General features: G+C 36.4%; 2 protein-coding genes across 3 annotated transcripts; both read right to left on the bottom strand.

Moving 5' to 3' along the window:
- Positions 1 to 861: 861 nt before the first annotated feature.
- Positions 862 to 7,898, bottom strand: lman2 (lectin, mannose-binding 2). The gene is made up of 8 exons (XM_066649859.1): positions 7,626 to 7,898; positions 6,237 to 6,355; positions 6,010 to 6,127; positions 5,665 to 5,747; positions 3,924 to 4,085; positions 3,192 to 3,306; positions 2,991 to 3,110; positions 862 to 2,397 (listed from the first exon to the last, which is right to left on the bottom strand). Exons 1-8 carry the CDS (start codon positions 7,804 to 7,806, stop codon positions 2,237 to 2,239), a joined length of 1,059 nt encoding a protein of 352 aa, XP_066505956.1. The 5' UTR covers positions 7,807 to 7,898; the 3' UTR covers positions 862 to 2,236.
- An 891-nt stretch (positions 7,899 to 8,789) lies between these two features.
- On the bottom strand, positions 8,790 to 15,409 carry pld7 (phospholipase D family, member 7). 2 transcript variants are annotated; one of them, XM_066649257.1, is made up of 12 exons: positions 15,116 to 15,409; positions 13,337 to 14,248; positions 12,272 to 12,456; positions 11,977 to 12,160; positions 11,774 to 11,888; positions 11,559 to 11,686; positions 11,214 to 11,417; positions 10,385 to 10,524; positions 10,110 to 10,275; positions 9,888 to 9,987; positions 9,329 to 9,517; positions 8,790 to 9,051 (listed from the first exon to the last, which is right to left on the bottom strand). In XM_066649257.1, exons 1-12 carry the CDS (start codon positions 15,194 to 15,196, stop codon positions 8,981 to 8,983), a joined length of 2,475 nt encoding a protein of 824 aa, XP_066505354.1. In that variant the 5' UTR covers positions 15,197 to 15,409; the 3' UTR covers positions 8,790 to 8,980. The 2 variants fall into 2 exon arrangements, with proteins under 2 accessions (XP_066505354.1, XP_066505357.1); XM_066649260.1 differs by lacking the exon at positions 15,116 to 15,409 and adding an exon at positions 14,634 to 15,005.
- Positions 15,410 to 15,825: the final 416 nt, after the last annotated feature.

Genomic DNA, 15,825 nt, shown 5'->3' with positions numbered 1-15,825 from the left:
AACCTCCATCTTGACATACACTCCATTACTCACCTGCAGCTCAGAAGTCTCGTTGGCACTGGTTCCTTAAGTTTATGTAAGCAACACAGGCGGTCTAAATGCGCTAGTTTGAAACTACAAACACTAATCTTAGCTAAAAATTAATTGCTTTCTATCAGACACACAATGCTGTTATTTTCCAATACACTTAGTGCACTACATAGGGAGCCATTTGAGATCTGTTATTGTATAAGAACCCACACTGTAGTATACTAAGCAAACTACTACAGATAAAAAAAACAGTAAAAATGCGGTGTTGTTTTCTCACTTTTGTCAGCCAGTTACTTTTTGTGTGCTCAAGATTTTTTGACTAGTATGATATTCTCAAAGTAACAAAACATTAATTGACACTTAGGTGCAAAAATTCTGCTCTCAAATGAGACGGCTCTAGTGCTGCAGCACATTATTTAATTTCCTGTTCCTTGTATTTTTAAATGAGTAGGTGCTGAATACTCCTGGGATATTCTGTTTTTCTCATCTTCTGATAAAGTGTTTTTGGTTAAGCAGTTTAGTGGAAAAAGCTTTACCTCTCCTAAATAATAACCTGATGGGAAAAGCTATGGTTTGTTACATAGAAATGCAGAATACAATTTCAGATGAAAATATTACTTCATAGTTTTCTTGGCCAAAAGTCAAAACCCTAACCCAATTTATCGGTTTTCATTCAGTTTACAAAAAAAGTACATCTGTAAAATATTGCTAATGTATACTGGATCATTAAAAAAAAAAATTAACATGCAAAATTTTGACAACATCAGATCCCCTGACAGTGACAGACTTAAAGGAGGTGATTTGTAATTCAAGACTGTGGGAAGAAACATTCTTTAATGATTTAGCTATTGCCGCAAAGATCAGAACTGCTCAGGCTATGGAATTTCCTGAGAGTCTTCATGTAAACCTGAACATCCAAACAGACAACATAAGATTCTAACGCTTTGTGGTCAACTAGAGACTGAATAATAATTCAGCCCTCACAAATAATACTACAAACAAAGCAGCTTTGGATTACAGCTTAAATATGTATCACAAATGTAAAAGGCTGATTTATGGACTATGAAATATCATATTGAGACATTTCAAACATTACTGCAGGAACTATTTTATTTACAATCCATTCACTACAGATTTCTTTTACAATATTGCCCATGTTTTTCACAGATAATGTATGTGGTATGGAGCATAAGCTAAAATGTTTATCAGTGCATTTTACTCAGTCCTTGTAAAAGGACAGTAGTTATTGTAATATATTCACAGAAGTCAATTTTTAGAAAATGTAGTGAAATGCTTCAACTTTCAAATAGAAAATAATGTGCTTACCAAATACAAAAAAAACAAACAAACCAAATAAATAAAATGTTGCCAAAAATAAATGTAAATCTACTGCATCCTACAAATGATCCTGGGTCATTTAAAGGTCTTACAAATAGTTAATAAATGCTACAGTAAATACAGATCACTGATTCATACAAAAAATTAAGATATGTCACCAATTAAAATTAATTCTTTAAGGTAAACTGGGCAAAAATCTGTAGTGAGAAACTGGATTCCACTTTTAAGATACAATCTTGCAGTCTGTCATTTACTGATGCTAGTGCTTTTGCTAAAAGCAACCTGCTTCAATCAGCTGAACTATCATCTTAGAGAAACATGCTGTAAATGTGGAGCAAACAAGCTGTTTACTTAAAATCAGCATGGCAGTAGCATTTCAATCTCATAATTCTATTCCATATTCTCAGATCACTTGTATAATCTCTTTTCTTTTGCAGGAGTTATTTACTAATTCCCTCATCACTAACCCACTTTATTAAAAACAAAACTTGAAAGAAAAAAACAGCAATGAATATTTTTATAATTGGACTTAAATCAAACAGCACCTAAAACAAAAATCAAATCAAGACATCCTACATATGAGTGCAAGGATGAACAGCAAATTCATACAACATTTGGGCCTGATTGCTTCCAAAAATAATTGTACTTTTTAAAAATGTATTTTACTGTATACACTGCTGGGAACTGCCTTATAATCTTAACCAAAACACACACAAATAAAAAAAAACACCTATAAATCATTGCAGTTGCCCTTCACCTCCCATTTTATTCAGTTGATCGCTTCAGTAACAAACATTTTCACCACTACTAAAATTTCACATTTGCTCCAATCCATACTTCTTAGAAATTGTCCTGTTGATATATGGATTTAGTAAAACCTTTTGTTCCTCTCTTGTCGTTTCTGAAAGACCACAGCTCCTACAACAGCACAAACGACAATGCCAAGAAGAGAACAGAGCAGAAGCAGGAAGACTTTCCATCCAGTAAGGGGCGTGCTTCGGAAATTACCAGTTGGATCATCAATGTTGTCTGTGGAAAAAAAAATTTGCAGCTTGAAAATCCAAAAGAAAAGTGTGCATTCAAAAAATGTTTTAATATATTTAACAAAATTCACACATCAATAAACATATCCTAAGATTAAAGTTTTAGTATTTTGATTGAAGAGTTTAATAAAAGATTTAAAGAGAGTTTCCAACTTTTCAATATATCTACATAATTCCTACATGGATTAAGCTACTCAGTGATTTTATGTGAAGTTCTTAATTAGACATGAAAACTTGAGAAAATTGTCACGCCACAATTGTTCAAAGCAGGGGTGATAGAATATTTAAAGGTGTTTAAGAGCTGAAAAAAACAGACACCTGAGTCTTTTTATGACTGTCCTGAAATAAACTCTTAGACTATAATACATTTAAAAAGTGTATGATGTCAGATGTGTAGGTGCATTGGTCATTTTAAATAGTACATAAAATAATATTCATTGTGAACATGCTGACCACTGGTTCCTATCACCACCAGAGTGAAGACATCCGAGTCAACAAGTTTCTCCACATGCACAGTTTAACATCAAAGCACTTTTGAAAAATCCATAGGACTTCTATTTTATATTACAAACACTCTACCTTTTGGAGATTTTAGCAGACTAACACTGGGCTCAATCTTTGTCCAGTCCTGGCTATCCTCTTCAGGAGTGTGTTCTACCATCAACTGATACATTTTCATAGAGATGATATCATGGTTGTCTGTTCAAAATCAGCAAAAAGGATTTTAGGCATCAAGACCATGAAGCTTAATTGAGAAGTATATATGCGAAGCAAACTTACCAGAAAGATCTCCTGTTGCAGCAGAGGCGCCAAAATAGTAGCCTGTAGGGAGACGAACTCCTCCAATATCAATACATTCTTTCCACTCATTTCGGTCATCAACGTCAACCATAATCTACAGAGATAAAGTGTAGATAAAGTGAAACATATCTAAAGAATTCTTCTCTGCTCAATAATTATCAAAGGAAAAACAACTACACACAGTAACATGTACTAGTCACAGATTAAATTAAGTTGGTGCAATTTGTCAAGAGTTCTAAATATTTAATCCACTGACAACACTTAAAAAACAATTTTAGAGTAAACATCTTATAAAGGTATATCCGTCATTAGTATTTTTATTATTTAAAATTAAACAGATTCCAAAGATTTTAGTTAAACAATGTTTTTCTGACTGATATCTTAAGTCCATGGAACCTTACTGTTACCAGATTTTATTTGTGAAAAGACAACTTTGAATATATATTTGATGGTGTTAATTGTTAAGGTAAAGGTAACTGAAAATTACACACAAAACTTCAAACCTAGCTTAAACATAAATGTTAGATGTACTGTGTATCATTAGTTATTTGAAGAGCAAAAAAGAAAAGGAAACAAAACAAGCAAAAAAAATACAAGCTACAGCATAAAGGTTTTTAAAATAAACACCATTTTTATTACTATGTATTGTAAATCATGTTTGGCATTACTATCAATTTGACGATCTTGAGTAGTGTATAATGAGGTTCTTACTGTAAGTCTGCCTTTGGAGTACCGGATAGCAAGATATGTGTCATGATCTTTGTTTCTAATTTCTGCAGAGCATCCCCCCAGTTCGGTTGACCGACCATCTTTTCCATGATCATACGCTAGAGAACCATTACTCACCATTGCAGAAATATAGGGAAATGAACGCTAGAGGGCCGGGACACAAGAAAAAGGATTTATAAAATCTGTATACACTTTATGAATATAATACCAGTTCAAAACCTGAGGTAGTGCATGCACATCCATTTGTTTGGAGCTGTTCTAACAAAATCTACAGCATGATTTGTAGCTAATTCATTACAAACCAACAAAACAAAATTGCAAAAAACAACAAGCTACAAAATATCACTTTAAACTACATGTAAGCATTTGTAAAATAAGATACAAATGTTTAAAATAGCACACAAACTGTTACAATTAAAAGCAATTACATTGCTAACACTAATTTAGGACATTTGTATCATTTGAACAAAGTTTTTGGTGCATTCCTGCTAGAGCCAGTAAAAATAAAAACATGCAGAGCATGCTGTCATGAAATTGTGTCACACCTCTTGATTGTACTGCACTGTGCTTTCATAAACAAACACACAAAGCATCTCTTACATATATTCATGAGCACAACTCACAACCCAAGCAGGATTAAAGGGACAGTTCGGGAATGAGAGCATGACCTAATGATGCTACTATATATCTAAAAATTACAGACACCAATGGGAATTTTTTGATAGAATTATTAACACATTGATCACATTTATTACACCCATATACAGAAATCAACTGTGGCAATGATCATCTGCTTTTTTTACACTTATTGCTTATGCTCTCAGCTGCGCTGACTACACAGAAGCACTTTGTAGTTATACAATTACAGACAGTAGTCAATCTGTTGCTCTTCATACTTTGTTTGCCCCCTTTCACTTTGTTCTTCAGTGGTCAGGACCCCAGACAGAACCAAAACAGAGCAAGTATGATTTTGGTGGTGGATCATTATCAGTGCTGTAGTGACACTGATGTGTGTCACGCTGGTATAAGTGGGTCAGACACAGCAGTGCTGCTGGAGTTTTTGAACCCTTCAGTATGAAGTGCAACACACTACATTCAGTAATTGCAGTTCTACACAGTGCTCCTGTGAGGTCAGTGGAGTTGAAAGACTGAAGAGTAAGTGTAGAAACTAGGAGGTGGTCATAATGTTATGGTTGATCTGTTTATATTGAGTACCCTTAAAATGATTCAATTTTTGTGCGAATATAATGCTGGATTAAGGGTAATTATCATTCCAGATGATATTTTAAAACAGGACTTAAATAAATATTCAAACTAACACAAGTAATGCAAATAAAATTTGCTTGGCTTTAGCAGAATAATTCAGTCTCACACTACAGTCCCAAACTATCCATTTTATAAAAATAGAGTAACAAAGCATGATATTGAGAGGAATGTACATAATTTAACCCATGTTCTTCTTCATTCCTTTCCAATAAATAAATAAAAATGTAAAAAATGGATGTGTACTTTCACTAACAACGAACGTGCAATGAATGGGGGGGAGAACGGAAAAGAAACACTGAAAACGTTTATTTATAGCAATACAAAATGTAGTTCTATTAACTCACATCCGAGGCCTCATCATTTGGATATGTGTCTATAAATATGGCCAAGCCATGGAAGTTGCCATTGCTGCCAGGGCCTGCTGGAAAAGAATCACCTGTGAGTAAAGCACACTTACATCCATGCCGTGGAGGTCATTGCGGAAAGTATCCACAAAAATAGCCAGGCCTACAAAATGGTCTTGGTTTCCAAAGATTGGCCCTAAATGAAGGTAGATGTAGGACAAAAAACAATCAACAGGAGCAAGCAAAAGATTATCTACAGATAATAGTGCCTTAAAGGCACTATTAGTGCCACTACATCAAATCTAATATATAATAGACAACGCAAAATAGATATTCCACATTAACAAAACAAAGTTTCTTGCCAGAAACGAAAAGTTTTGTTTGGAACACAGGCTTGCTTCCACTATCACCGTTTCAAAATGTACTATAAGTCACTGCTGATGTCGATGAAAACTTACCCGGATTTAATCGTTCTTTCGTATACCAAATTGCAATGCCGTCCCCATGCAGGTTTTTCTTTCCTGATCCATGAACTTTAAACTGCACATGCATCTCCCAGTCTTTCAAGTAACACGGCTGGGTAGAAAAACAGCCAATTATATATCAAAAATAAAAAAAAGATGACACACAGGTCCTAAATTTCTAATCTTACTACAAATTTTGACACTAAAAACAAATTACTCACCACTGTATTCCAAATGGATCCCTGTTTGCTGCGTTCATCAGGGGTGAGGCGTACATATTGGCTAGTCACCAAAGTACTCCCCCAGAAATCCCACTGACTTGAAAGACTCGTTCCAACACCTTAGAATGAAAATATAATGAATGGAATTTACATAATGTCAAACAAGACCAAGCAACAATTTCTGTGGTATGAAATGCAATCAAACTCCAGTAAGTATACCATACTGATAAATGGTGCCCAAAAGTCAAAAAGCTTCTTTGGGACTATTTTGTGTTACATCAGTCATTACTGGACAAAATAATTACTCTAATTTATCTCAGAATAATTTCACCATCAATTATTATAATTATAATTCATTCATATCCATAGCATTATAATTATGCAGTCAGTTTTATAGTGCACCCCCAGTCATCAATTAACCCAACAAAAACTCATCTCTGCTCCATCAAATAGTTATTTCCAAGTATAAAAACACCCAATGACTTAAAATTCCTTAATAATTCCCACCTCTATCTCTACCCATGCCTCCATGGATTGCCTGCAGCTCAAAAGCCCCATCCTTAGGTTTATGAAGTAAAAATACCTGGATGTCTGACTCTAACAATATGAGACAATACATCATTGCTGTGTCAAATTAGTAATGTTCAGCTATGGTCCTGATGTCTTATTTCACTCATGACACATCTTCTAGCATAGAAGCAACACCACACAGACATGTTTTCAAGATTAAACGATTGATTTTCACTGTAGGGTGTCTTTAAAAACTGATGTAATTTATCGTATTCTTTTCAAACGAACCAGTCACACAACGTGCGCTAGTAGGGTGCTATCACTTCACGTTGCCACTAGCATGACTCTGCTTATAAAGTGAGTACTGAGAAAAGCACAGTTAACCAGCATATCAACATAGAAAACGATTAGTAACACCGCTCCAAAACAACAGCGCATTCCCCCAAACACAATGGGTGTTGTGGAATAAATCATTAAAGGGTTAATAAGGGCTCGCAGTAAACAGACCTATGACTGATCAGCTAAAGCCAAGATAAAGTTAAAAAGCTGACAGCTACAAAAGATGCTAGCTAGGTTTTTTCGCCTTGTCTGTCCCTTTATTAAAATACACAAACCTCGAGGTGTAACTGTCATGACCTATGTACTAGATATCGGTCAACTATTAAGAGAATATATAAAGCTCAAGTTAGCTTCTTACTCGAACTCTCTGAACCACCTTAAAGGCTGCAGTATTTAAAGTTACATCCTAGCTTCCCGGATTAACGATAAATGCAGCTCAAGTTAAGGTGGACCGAATAATTATTATAAGCAGCTGTTGAACATAACGCCAGTACAGTAGAGTATAGTAGAGTAGATAAGTTTGACTAGCCAGCTACTTGCCTTGATAAGGTTTTATGAGTGAATGTTCCCGCTTTAAGTGCTCAGCGTTGCCGTCTGTTATATCTGAGTGTACTGACGAGAAATGAAGTAACCATAAAAGTAAGAAGACTTTGTGACACATTTTGCACACTCCTTCGGGAGAATAACTGAGAAACGCTGAGTGCTTTCTCGTTGGAGCCATTTTCACCAGCTATTCTCTTCCTTCAAACAACAACTTCCTTTTCCCCGACAAGGAACACACCCCTCTTTAGCACACGGTCCGCACCGCTCCACCGTACCATAGTGTGCTAGAATATAATCCAAACTACGGGTGCGTCCACACATTAAGAGCTCTGTTTTCAGGTATACATTATAATGACATATTCGGGGAACGTAAATACACGTTTTGCTGTTTCTTGACCAAGTAAATAAAACCAATTTATTACTGCCAATTTCAAACTACATTTTACCCCATTTTACTTTTTTCTTTGTTCTCAACATGAACAGCAAAATTATTCCTTATTTTGTGGTTCTCGTGGTACATGGATTTACAGCACTTAAACGCAGACGTATCCCACTGCCATGTCATTCATAATTCACACATTGGTCCAGCACATCTTTATATTTGCCAAAAAAAAAGGGCCTGTTTTATTTCATGACGTGAAAAAAATACACATTTCATCAGATTGAAAAACTGACCGTTGGCCAGCAAGTCTAAATCTTTGCAAGAACCAGCCCAAACTTACCGTCCATTAGGAACATATCTCTGTAGTAATGGTACCCTATATTTTTAATCATGTTTCACACATCTCAGAGTATGTGCTTACCCTCACTCTTCCAATGTAGTATTGTGAGCAATTAATTTAGAAAGTCCTAGCTAATGAGTAGATACGTGAAAACACTGGGGAAGGGATTGCATATAAATATGTCATTTTCTTTAGAGTTCACTATGACAGCTAGTGTCTTGATATGTATTGAATTTTGCGGGACAGGTATTTTCCAGTGTTTTTGGTACAAATAGTTCCTGATATTGTCAAACAGCACCAACATTTATTACTGCTGGATATAGGCTAGAACATGTAAAGGCCCAGAAAGAACTTAAAAAGATAAAGCAGCATGTCTGTTACCAATTGGAAATAATGACACTGTTCTAAAGTAACAGAAAACATTACATTTATTTCAGGCTCAAATGCACTTTTACAGTTTCTCAGCAAGGCAGTTTTTCCCAAGAAATTTGAAATCCACTCAAAACATTCTCATAACCTACATGCTCAAATTTCTGCTTATTTTACATAGTACTGGGGGGACTTCCCAAAAGCTTTTTTAGCATAAGTTTGATTCTTAGATGGTTGAGCGAGCATCACACACTCTCTCTGTTAAGATGTTCTTAATTCGAAGATACATTTGGGAACCTGGACCCAGATTATTAGAGTTCCTTCAAGACATTCTGCAGAAATACATTTTAGAAGACAAAAAAAATAAAATAAATACATGAATTAAAAATAAGAAATAAAAAAAATGTACAACAGGCTAAGAAAATATATACAGATATATATTTAACGATATAATTGATAAAACTGAATGTTGCCCAGAGTAAAGTCATGTTTGGTTAATCAGGTTATAGTATGTCAATGGGTTCAATGAAATTGACGCACATATGTCTGAATATATTAAACCATGCTTATATTGTAAAAACTTTACAATAAATCATTTTTTCTTCTTACTACTGCAATATTCTGCATGATTGTCAGAGAGTGCTTGAGAAAATTCAGAATTCCAGTCTCTCTGGAAAATCTTCTGTAGTTGATTCTGCACGGTTTGCCTTCCCTTTTCCACCACAGAGCCTGTCTGATTCACCACAAACCCAACTCCAGCAGTCTGGCTGAAATAATTTTCAGACCAATTGGAAGTTCCTATAAACATAATATAAAAGTGAAATTTGTGCCAGGTAAAACAAATTAGAGCTGATAGTTATTTTAAAATCAAACCAAAACTGTTACATTTGTAGCATTTTGTAGCATACAATTCTTATCATGTTATAGAGGTAGACAGTTATAGTGTTATTATTGTGTATTATAGTGTTAGTATTATTAGTCTAGCTCAATAACTCTTTTTGGTGTAAAGTTGTGTGCTTATCCTGAATTGCTGCAATGACCTCAGCAGGGTTACCCAACATAGAACCTCAGCCACCAATCCATACCTATATGTTGTTAGCTGTTTTGCCAAAAGATGCTAGAGTTCTAAAGAGACAATATCAAAAGTTCATAGAGCACAATATCTTACCAATGTAGACAACTCGATCAGTCACCATGTATTTAGCATGATTCACACGTGCAAAGGGGATAAGTTGTTGTTCTGGTGTGGAAGGAACCTCAAAAACGTTCTGTGAAATAATGTGTAATAAATAAATAAATAAAGACCCAAATAAATGAATAAGTCTCAAAAAGAAGTAGTCAATAAATGTGTCTGGAAATTGTTAACATGCAACTAGAAACTCTAACATACAACATGAATGTTGCATCTGAGAGGAGTCTTGTTGAGTACTGATAAAGACTTCAGGAAAACAAACATGGCCCCAGGTGAATGACTCCAGCAGCTGACCAGCAGCTTCACCTCCACTCCTCGAGCACAAGCAGCTTCTCTAAGGGCTGAGTCAATGGCAGGCCAGTATCTTAATGTAAACAGCACAAATAAATAGGTTTTTTCCACAAGCTTAAAATTCTAGGCACCCAAAAATATAAACCAATTCTATCAACATAAAATCTCTAAATGATTGTTACCTTATTGGCTGAGTGAACTGAGACATGGGGAAATAATCCATAACAGACACATAAATAAATTCCTTGGCATCAGCAATAATGGACAGAATAGCTGAGAGATCATCTGACCGTCCATATGTGGATAGTTGAGGTGGAGCACTCTTTAAAACAAATAAACCAAAAGATTTCCAAGTTAGATCAAGATTGCATTCAGCAAAAACAATGAAGGCACTTGTCTGCCACAAGAAAAAGGTTTCACAGAAGAGGCACATGTACATGCACTACATTTGCTTCAAAGATACTTATTTGAAGCAGATGGATGCCGTATTTGACAAACAGATAACAAGGAAGCTTCATAAAACACTACATATTGTGAAATTAACATGAAAGCAGTCAGAGAAGAAGGGGAATGAATTTGAGAAATGATGATGTGCTTAACAGTACTATGAAACATAGAATGGACTCAAGTACCATAACCAAGTGTACTAAGGCTGCACAATTTTTTATTTATGAGTTGTCTTTGTGATACTCAAACACAGAGGATGTAGTATATAGAGAAACCCCAAATAATGAATGTTTTTTTTTCAAATGCCCTGAAAGTCTTGCACAATCTAAGATAATTCCTGAAAGATTTAATATTTCAAGACATTTGTGTGAAATTTAGTGTTTTTAAAATTTTGCAAAACAGCACAATCAAAATAAGTTCAAATATCCTCACAGTATGGCATTTTGTATATTATGCAGCTCTAGCACACATCTTCAACCAACACACACAAAGACACATATGTTACACTTTGTGCAGTGACTGGCATCCATTTGATGCATTTGAGTGCAAGGCAATGGAACTCACAGACAGATAGACACGTGCAGGGACACCGTTGAATTTAACAGCTAATGGGTACTTAGAGCTGGAGAGAGCTGAGAATCTGCCAGGCCAGTAAGGAGGAAGGGAAGAAATTTTCTGACCACCGATTTCCCAGTAGACTCCAAATATTCTTGAGGCATCTTGTGCCAAACAGCTACAGTCCTCCACAGAAACCCCAAGCTCTTTCACCTGCCAGAGTAAGGGGTAATAGCTTAACAGGGATATTCATTCCTGGTTTTATATCTCTATAACTAACTTCATAATTTGATATCATAAAATGAACAAATTACTTGTTTGTGAATGCCAGATGCAAATACTTTAATTAAATACCTGGGTTAGAGAGCGCCAATCCATGTTTGCACTCCCTATATACATATGCTTCTTGTCCACAACCCATAGCTTAGTGTGGACAATACCCCCAGTGATATTTTGAAAGTTGATATGTCTGATCTCTGCACCTAAACAGAAGAGAATTAAACAAAATGAATGCAAAAAAAATGCTGAATGTTATGCTTAAAAAAAGGATGTCATACATCGTTATCAACCTGTTCCTGCTAGCTCATCCGTGTCTGCTGTGGATGTCTGTGGGGCATTAACCGCAACTTGCAGGTTCACTCCTTTAGATTCCAGCTGTTTCAGTTGGTTAAAAACTTCTTTGCCCTGAAATATAGCCCAAATTCAATTTTTCAAAGTTCTGTGGATAATGCAAAGTAAGACACACAAACATGCGCAAGGCTAACTGTTTTACCTGCATGGCACTGGGCTCAGTAAGACCAATATCTGAGTCTCTGAGTGTGAGGTAGAAAGCAGCAATGTTGACAGAGATGTTAGCACGGTTGAGGAGGCTGGTCCAGGTATGTGAAATGCTCGGCAGTTTTGGAGAGTCATGAGGGAAGAGTAGGCCGTCAGGGAGACTCTCAACAAGGGTGAGCCTGATGGACAAGTTTAATAGACAAGTACCATGTTTAAATATATTGGAAAATTCTGTTGTTGTTTTTTTCCACCCTTAATAAAAATAAAGGAATGTAGGTGATATTTCTCACCTACAATCAGAGCTGCATTCTTCTTGTGGTAACCAAAAACCTTCAAACCAGTGTAGTTCCAGTTGCACCATTAGGTGAGAGACAGATGTGGGGACACCATAGAGCCATATATGTTGACCAAATCCACCCAGAAGCAGCACAACAGTTGGAAAGAGACAGAAGAGAACAAAGCTCTTTCCCCTAGACTGTAAAATGCAAAATAAATATACAAAAAAGCCTTTATTTTAAAACGTTCCTGAGAAAAGTTTAGATGACTGAACAGCTTATTATACTGTTATGAGGATATTTGTCACAACTGTGAAATGCACTTTCTAAGGACTGCTGTTGACCTATTTTAGTGTGCTTCTCTGTGGTTGCTTGAATGAAGTCAGTGTTCTTTGGCATGCCTTAAGCTTGGGAGACACTACATGACTTTAAGTAGGCACAGTGAAGCTCTACAGTGGAGGATGGATTAAACGGTAAAACTATGAAAACCTACAATATATTACATAGTGCTGGATGCACATGTCCCCAAATAATGAGTATAACCTGTAGAACCCAAACAGCAGCACAAACAATAACCACAGCAAGTTGTACGTCCGTATTTATCTGTGTCTCTACGCTAGTTGCATGTTTGGTTGGGGAGTTTGGGGTTGTGTAGTGTGTGAGATATATTTCTAGTCTCCATTAAAATCGACAAAAACAGTAATGTAAATTAAATACCCAGTCTTTTTATAATCTGCCCCAACTTTAAATTGAGCTACATCTGGTGGAGTGCATGTTTTTCAGTATGCTCAGTTCTGCTTCATGGGGTGTGTCCCGAAAAGTGCAGTGTAATAAATGCAGGGAATAGTGAATAGTGGGCCATTTCCAACACACCTATGGTATCTGTGCTCTCTGTAGCCAATATCAAAACTGTGTTTAAGTGCCAGTATCTCTGCTGATACCAATATGTTATTGGTATAACACTAGAAAAGGTCACACATCACAGAAAGCCTGCTGATCGCTTCTAGATTTCTTCAAGTAAATATTATGCTATAAAACAAGAACATAATATTAAGTACTGATTAATTAAGTACAACTTACCCCTGAGGACATTCTCCTACTGTGTTCTACTTCTGAGGGCTCTACTTCTGTACTTCGCTTTTTTGGAGGTGTTTCAGAGGACATGCCAGCCTGAAAAATTTCATTCTTTTTAATCACAACTGCGTCTTCAAGGCACTGCTTGCCAGTATCGTGCATGACAGATTCTTTTCCACAGTCGGGTAAATGTGGTGTTTCTTCTTCATGTGCATTTTTAAAATCTTCTTCAAAACTCGTAGTGTCTTCATAAAGTTTTTGTCCCTCAGAAAGCTCAGAGGGTGCAAGCAAACACTCTTCAGGGGAAGTGTGTGAGCTAAGGCTTTCAATAAGTTCATTTGGAAGAAACAATTCTGAATCTTTATCTTCAGTGCAAGACTCAATACTAACAGACTGTGGCTCTAAAGTGGAATCAGTCACAAATGTCTCTGCCTCAGCCCTGAGACTGGGTCTACAAAGTAAACCTTCAGGCTCCTCAGATCCCTTGGCTGCATATGTTTTTGGTTCAGGTAAATTATTTTGTTTTACTGGAAGGGCTCTGGGACCTGAAGTCTCAGATATAGGATCTGAAGAGTCAGGAAGAGAGAGATTATCAGTGCTGCTTGAACGTATGTGTGGGGACAGACAGGCAGTTTCTCTGTCCCCTAATACTGGTAATTTTGTTCTCAAAGTCTCTGCCTTCTCTTTCATTTGGCCTTCTCTACTGGAGCCCTCAGTTTTTGCTGCCAATGATGACTCTGCACTTGGGGCAGTGGTTCGCTTACGAGCCAATGAGCTTTGGAAAGTGGGGATACGAGAGGTGGGTTTCCCAGCTTTGCGTGATTCTTCACCCTCCATCCTTTTATCAGTTGCTCCCTTATCTTCATCCTCCTTTATAATTTCATGTTCAGCTGTCTCAAAATGCACATCATCACTTTCCTAAAATAAAAAAGGATAACGTGAAGAATTGTTTCATAGCAAATTATGGGTCATTACACTTATGGAAGGGTGTCATACTGAGACTGACTATTTAAAGCTTAAAATATGTGATAAACACTAATTTTCTGCCTCGATGCAGGCATACACGTTCATGTGTATAACTTTTAATGACACAAAATTGGCATAATAAAAAAGCCAAATACAAACCAGGAAAATCAGACGTCCGTATAAAGTAGAGATATTTATGTAGGTTATCGTTTTTCAAACAGGAGCTAGATACATATCTATGCTAGATAGGAAGTGAACGTTGTGTAGGTTCAGCTAAAACGGCCAGGTTAGCCAGCTGTATTTCTTTCAAGAAGGAAGACAAAAAACGCCAACTTACCATGATGAGCACTGCTACGTAGATAATACCGAGATACCTAGCTAAACACGCAATATATGTTCTATCTTTAGCAACAGGAACTAAATTTCTATCTCGGATACTTTATTTCCTGCAGAACCCGTAGCTTTCGCGCTAAAGTGTGACCGTGAACTGCCGTATATCTCAGCAGCCTTTTCTATATAACGCCACGAAAAGCTAAAGATGTTAGCAGATGGTCTGATTGTATTATTAGGAGAGAGGGCTTGCTGTAAAGGACCGGCTTCTCTCTGGTGTTGTTGCTACGTGGCTGTGGGTCTGTTCAGAGTCAGAAAACCTCGCCTACTTCACCAGCTCCAACTCAACACACGAGGCTGAACTTGGTTTCTCATTCGCCAGCTTCTCACTCGACTTTCCGCTCCACCTTAAACGGTGCAGTGTTTAAGGTGGAAATATTTTTTTTAAAGAAGCCCACCTCAGTGTTGTGCCAAATACCAGATACCCACCTCTGCATAAAAGCCCATGTTTCTGAGACGTGTTGACCGCCTAAGTGGTGTATCTAAATTAGATGACCGCCTTCGTCCCATTGCAAAAGTCAAAGAATCAACAAAACTCTTCAATAAAAAAATATTTGCTCGATGTTTATCAACAGTAATAGCGTGTTTAACAACTATTACACCGACACATGCTATTAATATTCTGTCTTAAATCGTAGGGGTTGGTTTATCTCGGGCACTAGACCACAACACCAAGCGCCAAGACAAATGTCAACAGATTTTGATTCAAACTGAACTGGCCGCCGTTTCCGCTCTCAGTCACTATTGGCGGCTGCGTTGGTAAAAATGACGAGGCAGAAACAACAAATACATTACAATCAGCCTCTGATAATTAGACTCTGTTATTCACGACTAATATAATTAATATATTTATAGTGTTTCTAAATTATTTTATATTTATTTAACAGTTTATATTTTATAGATATTTAATGTTATTGTTCATTTTGCTTAATTATTTTATTGTTGCATTTTTATAAATATATTTGCTACATTTATTATTATTAAATATAAACTTTCTTCGTTTTAGTTGCTTAGTTTCAGTCGTTTTCTGGTAGTGTATATGTTTGGCGTGAATTAAAAAATAGAAACAACTGCCAGGCTGCACAACAATAAATAAACCTTAGCCGTTAGATGGCGCTGTGTCATAGTCACAGATAAGT

The sequence above is a fragment of the Hoplias malabaricus genome, chromosome 17 (assembly GCF_029633855.1).
Source record: "Hoplias malabaricus isolate fHopMal1 chromosome 17, fHopMal1.hap1, whole genome shotgun sequence".
In the NCBI taxonomy this organism is placed as follows: Eukaryota; Metazoa; Chordata; class Actinopteri; order Characiformes; family Erythrinidae; genus Hoplias; species Hoplias malabaricus.
This window is presented reverse-complemented; position numbering and strand designations above follow the sequence as displayed.

Excerpts from the sequence above, each read along its gene's own strand:
- lman2 (XM_066649859.1), bottom strand. The coding sequence starts at position 7,806 with ATGGCTCCAACGAGAAAGCACTCAGCGTTTCTCAGTTATTCTCCCGAA. Across the intron at positions 6,128-6,236 it reads GATCCATTTGGAATACAGTG|CCGTGTTACTTGAAAGACTG; the intron begins GTGAGTAATTTG and ends TTTTCTACCCAG. Across the intron at positions 4,086-5,664 it reads ATGACCTCCACGGCATGGAT|CGTTCATTTCCCTATATTTC; the intron begins GTAAGTGTGCTT and ends CCGGCCCTCTAG.
- pld7 (XM_066649257.1), bottom strand. The coding sequence starts at position 15,196 with ATGGGACGAAGGCGGTCATCTAATTTAGATACACCACTTAGGCGGTCA. Across the intron at positions 12,457-13,336 it reads GTAGGAGAATGTCCTCAGGG|TCTAGGGGAAAGAGCTTTGT; the intron begins GTAAGTTGTACT and ends TGCATTTTACAG. Across the intron at positions 9,052-9,328 it reads TCATGCAGAATATTGCAGTA|AATGTCTTGAAGGAACTCTA; the intron begins GTAAGAAGAAAA and ends GTATTTCTGCAG.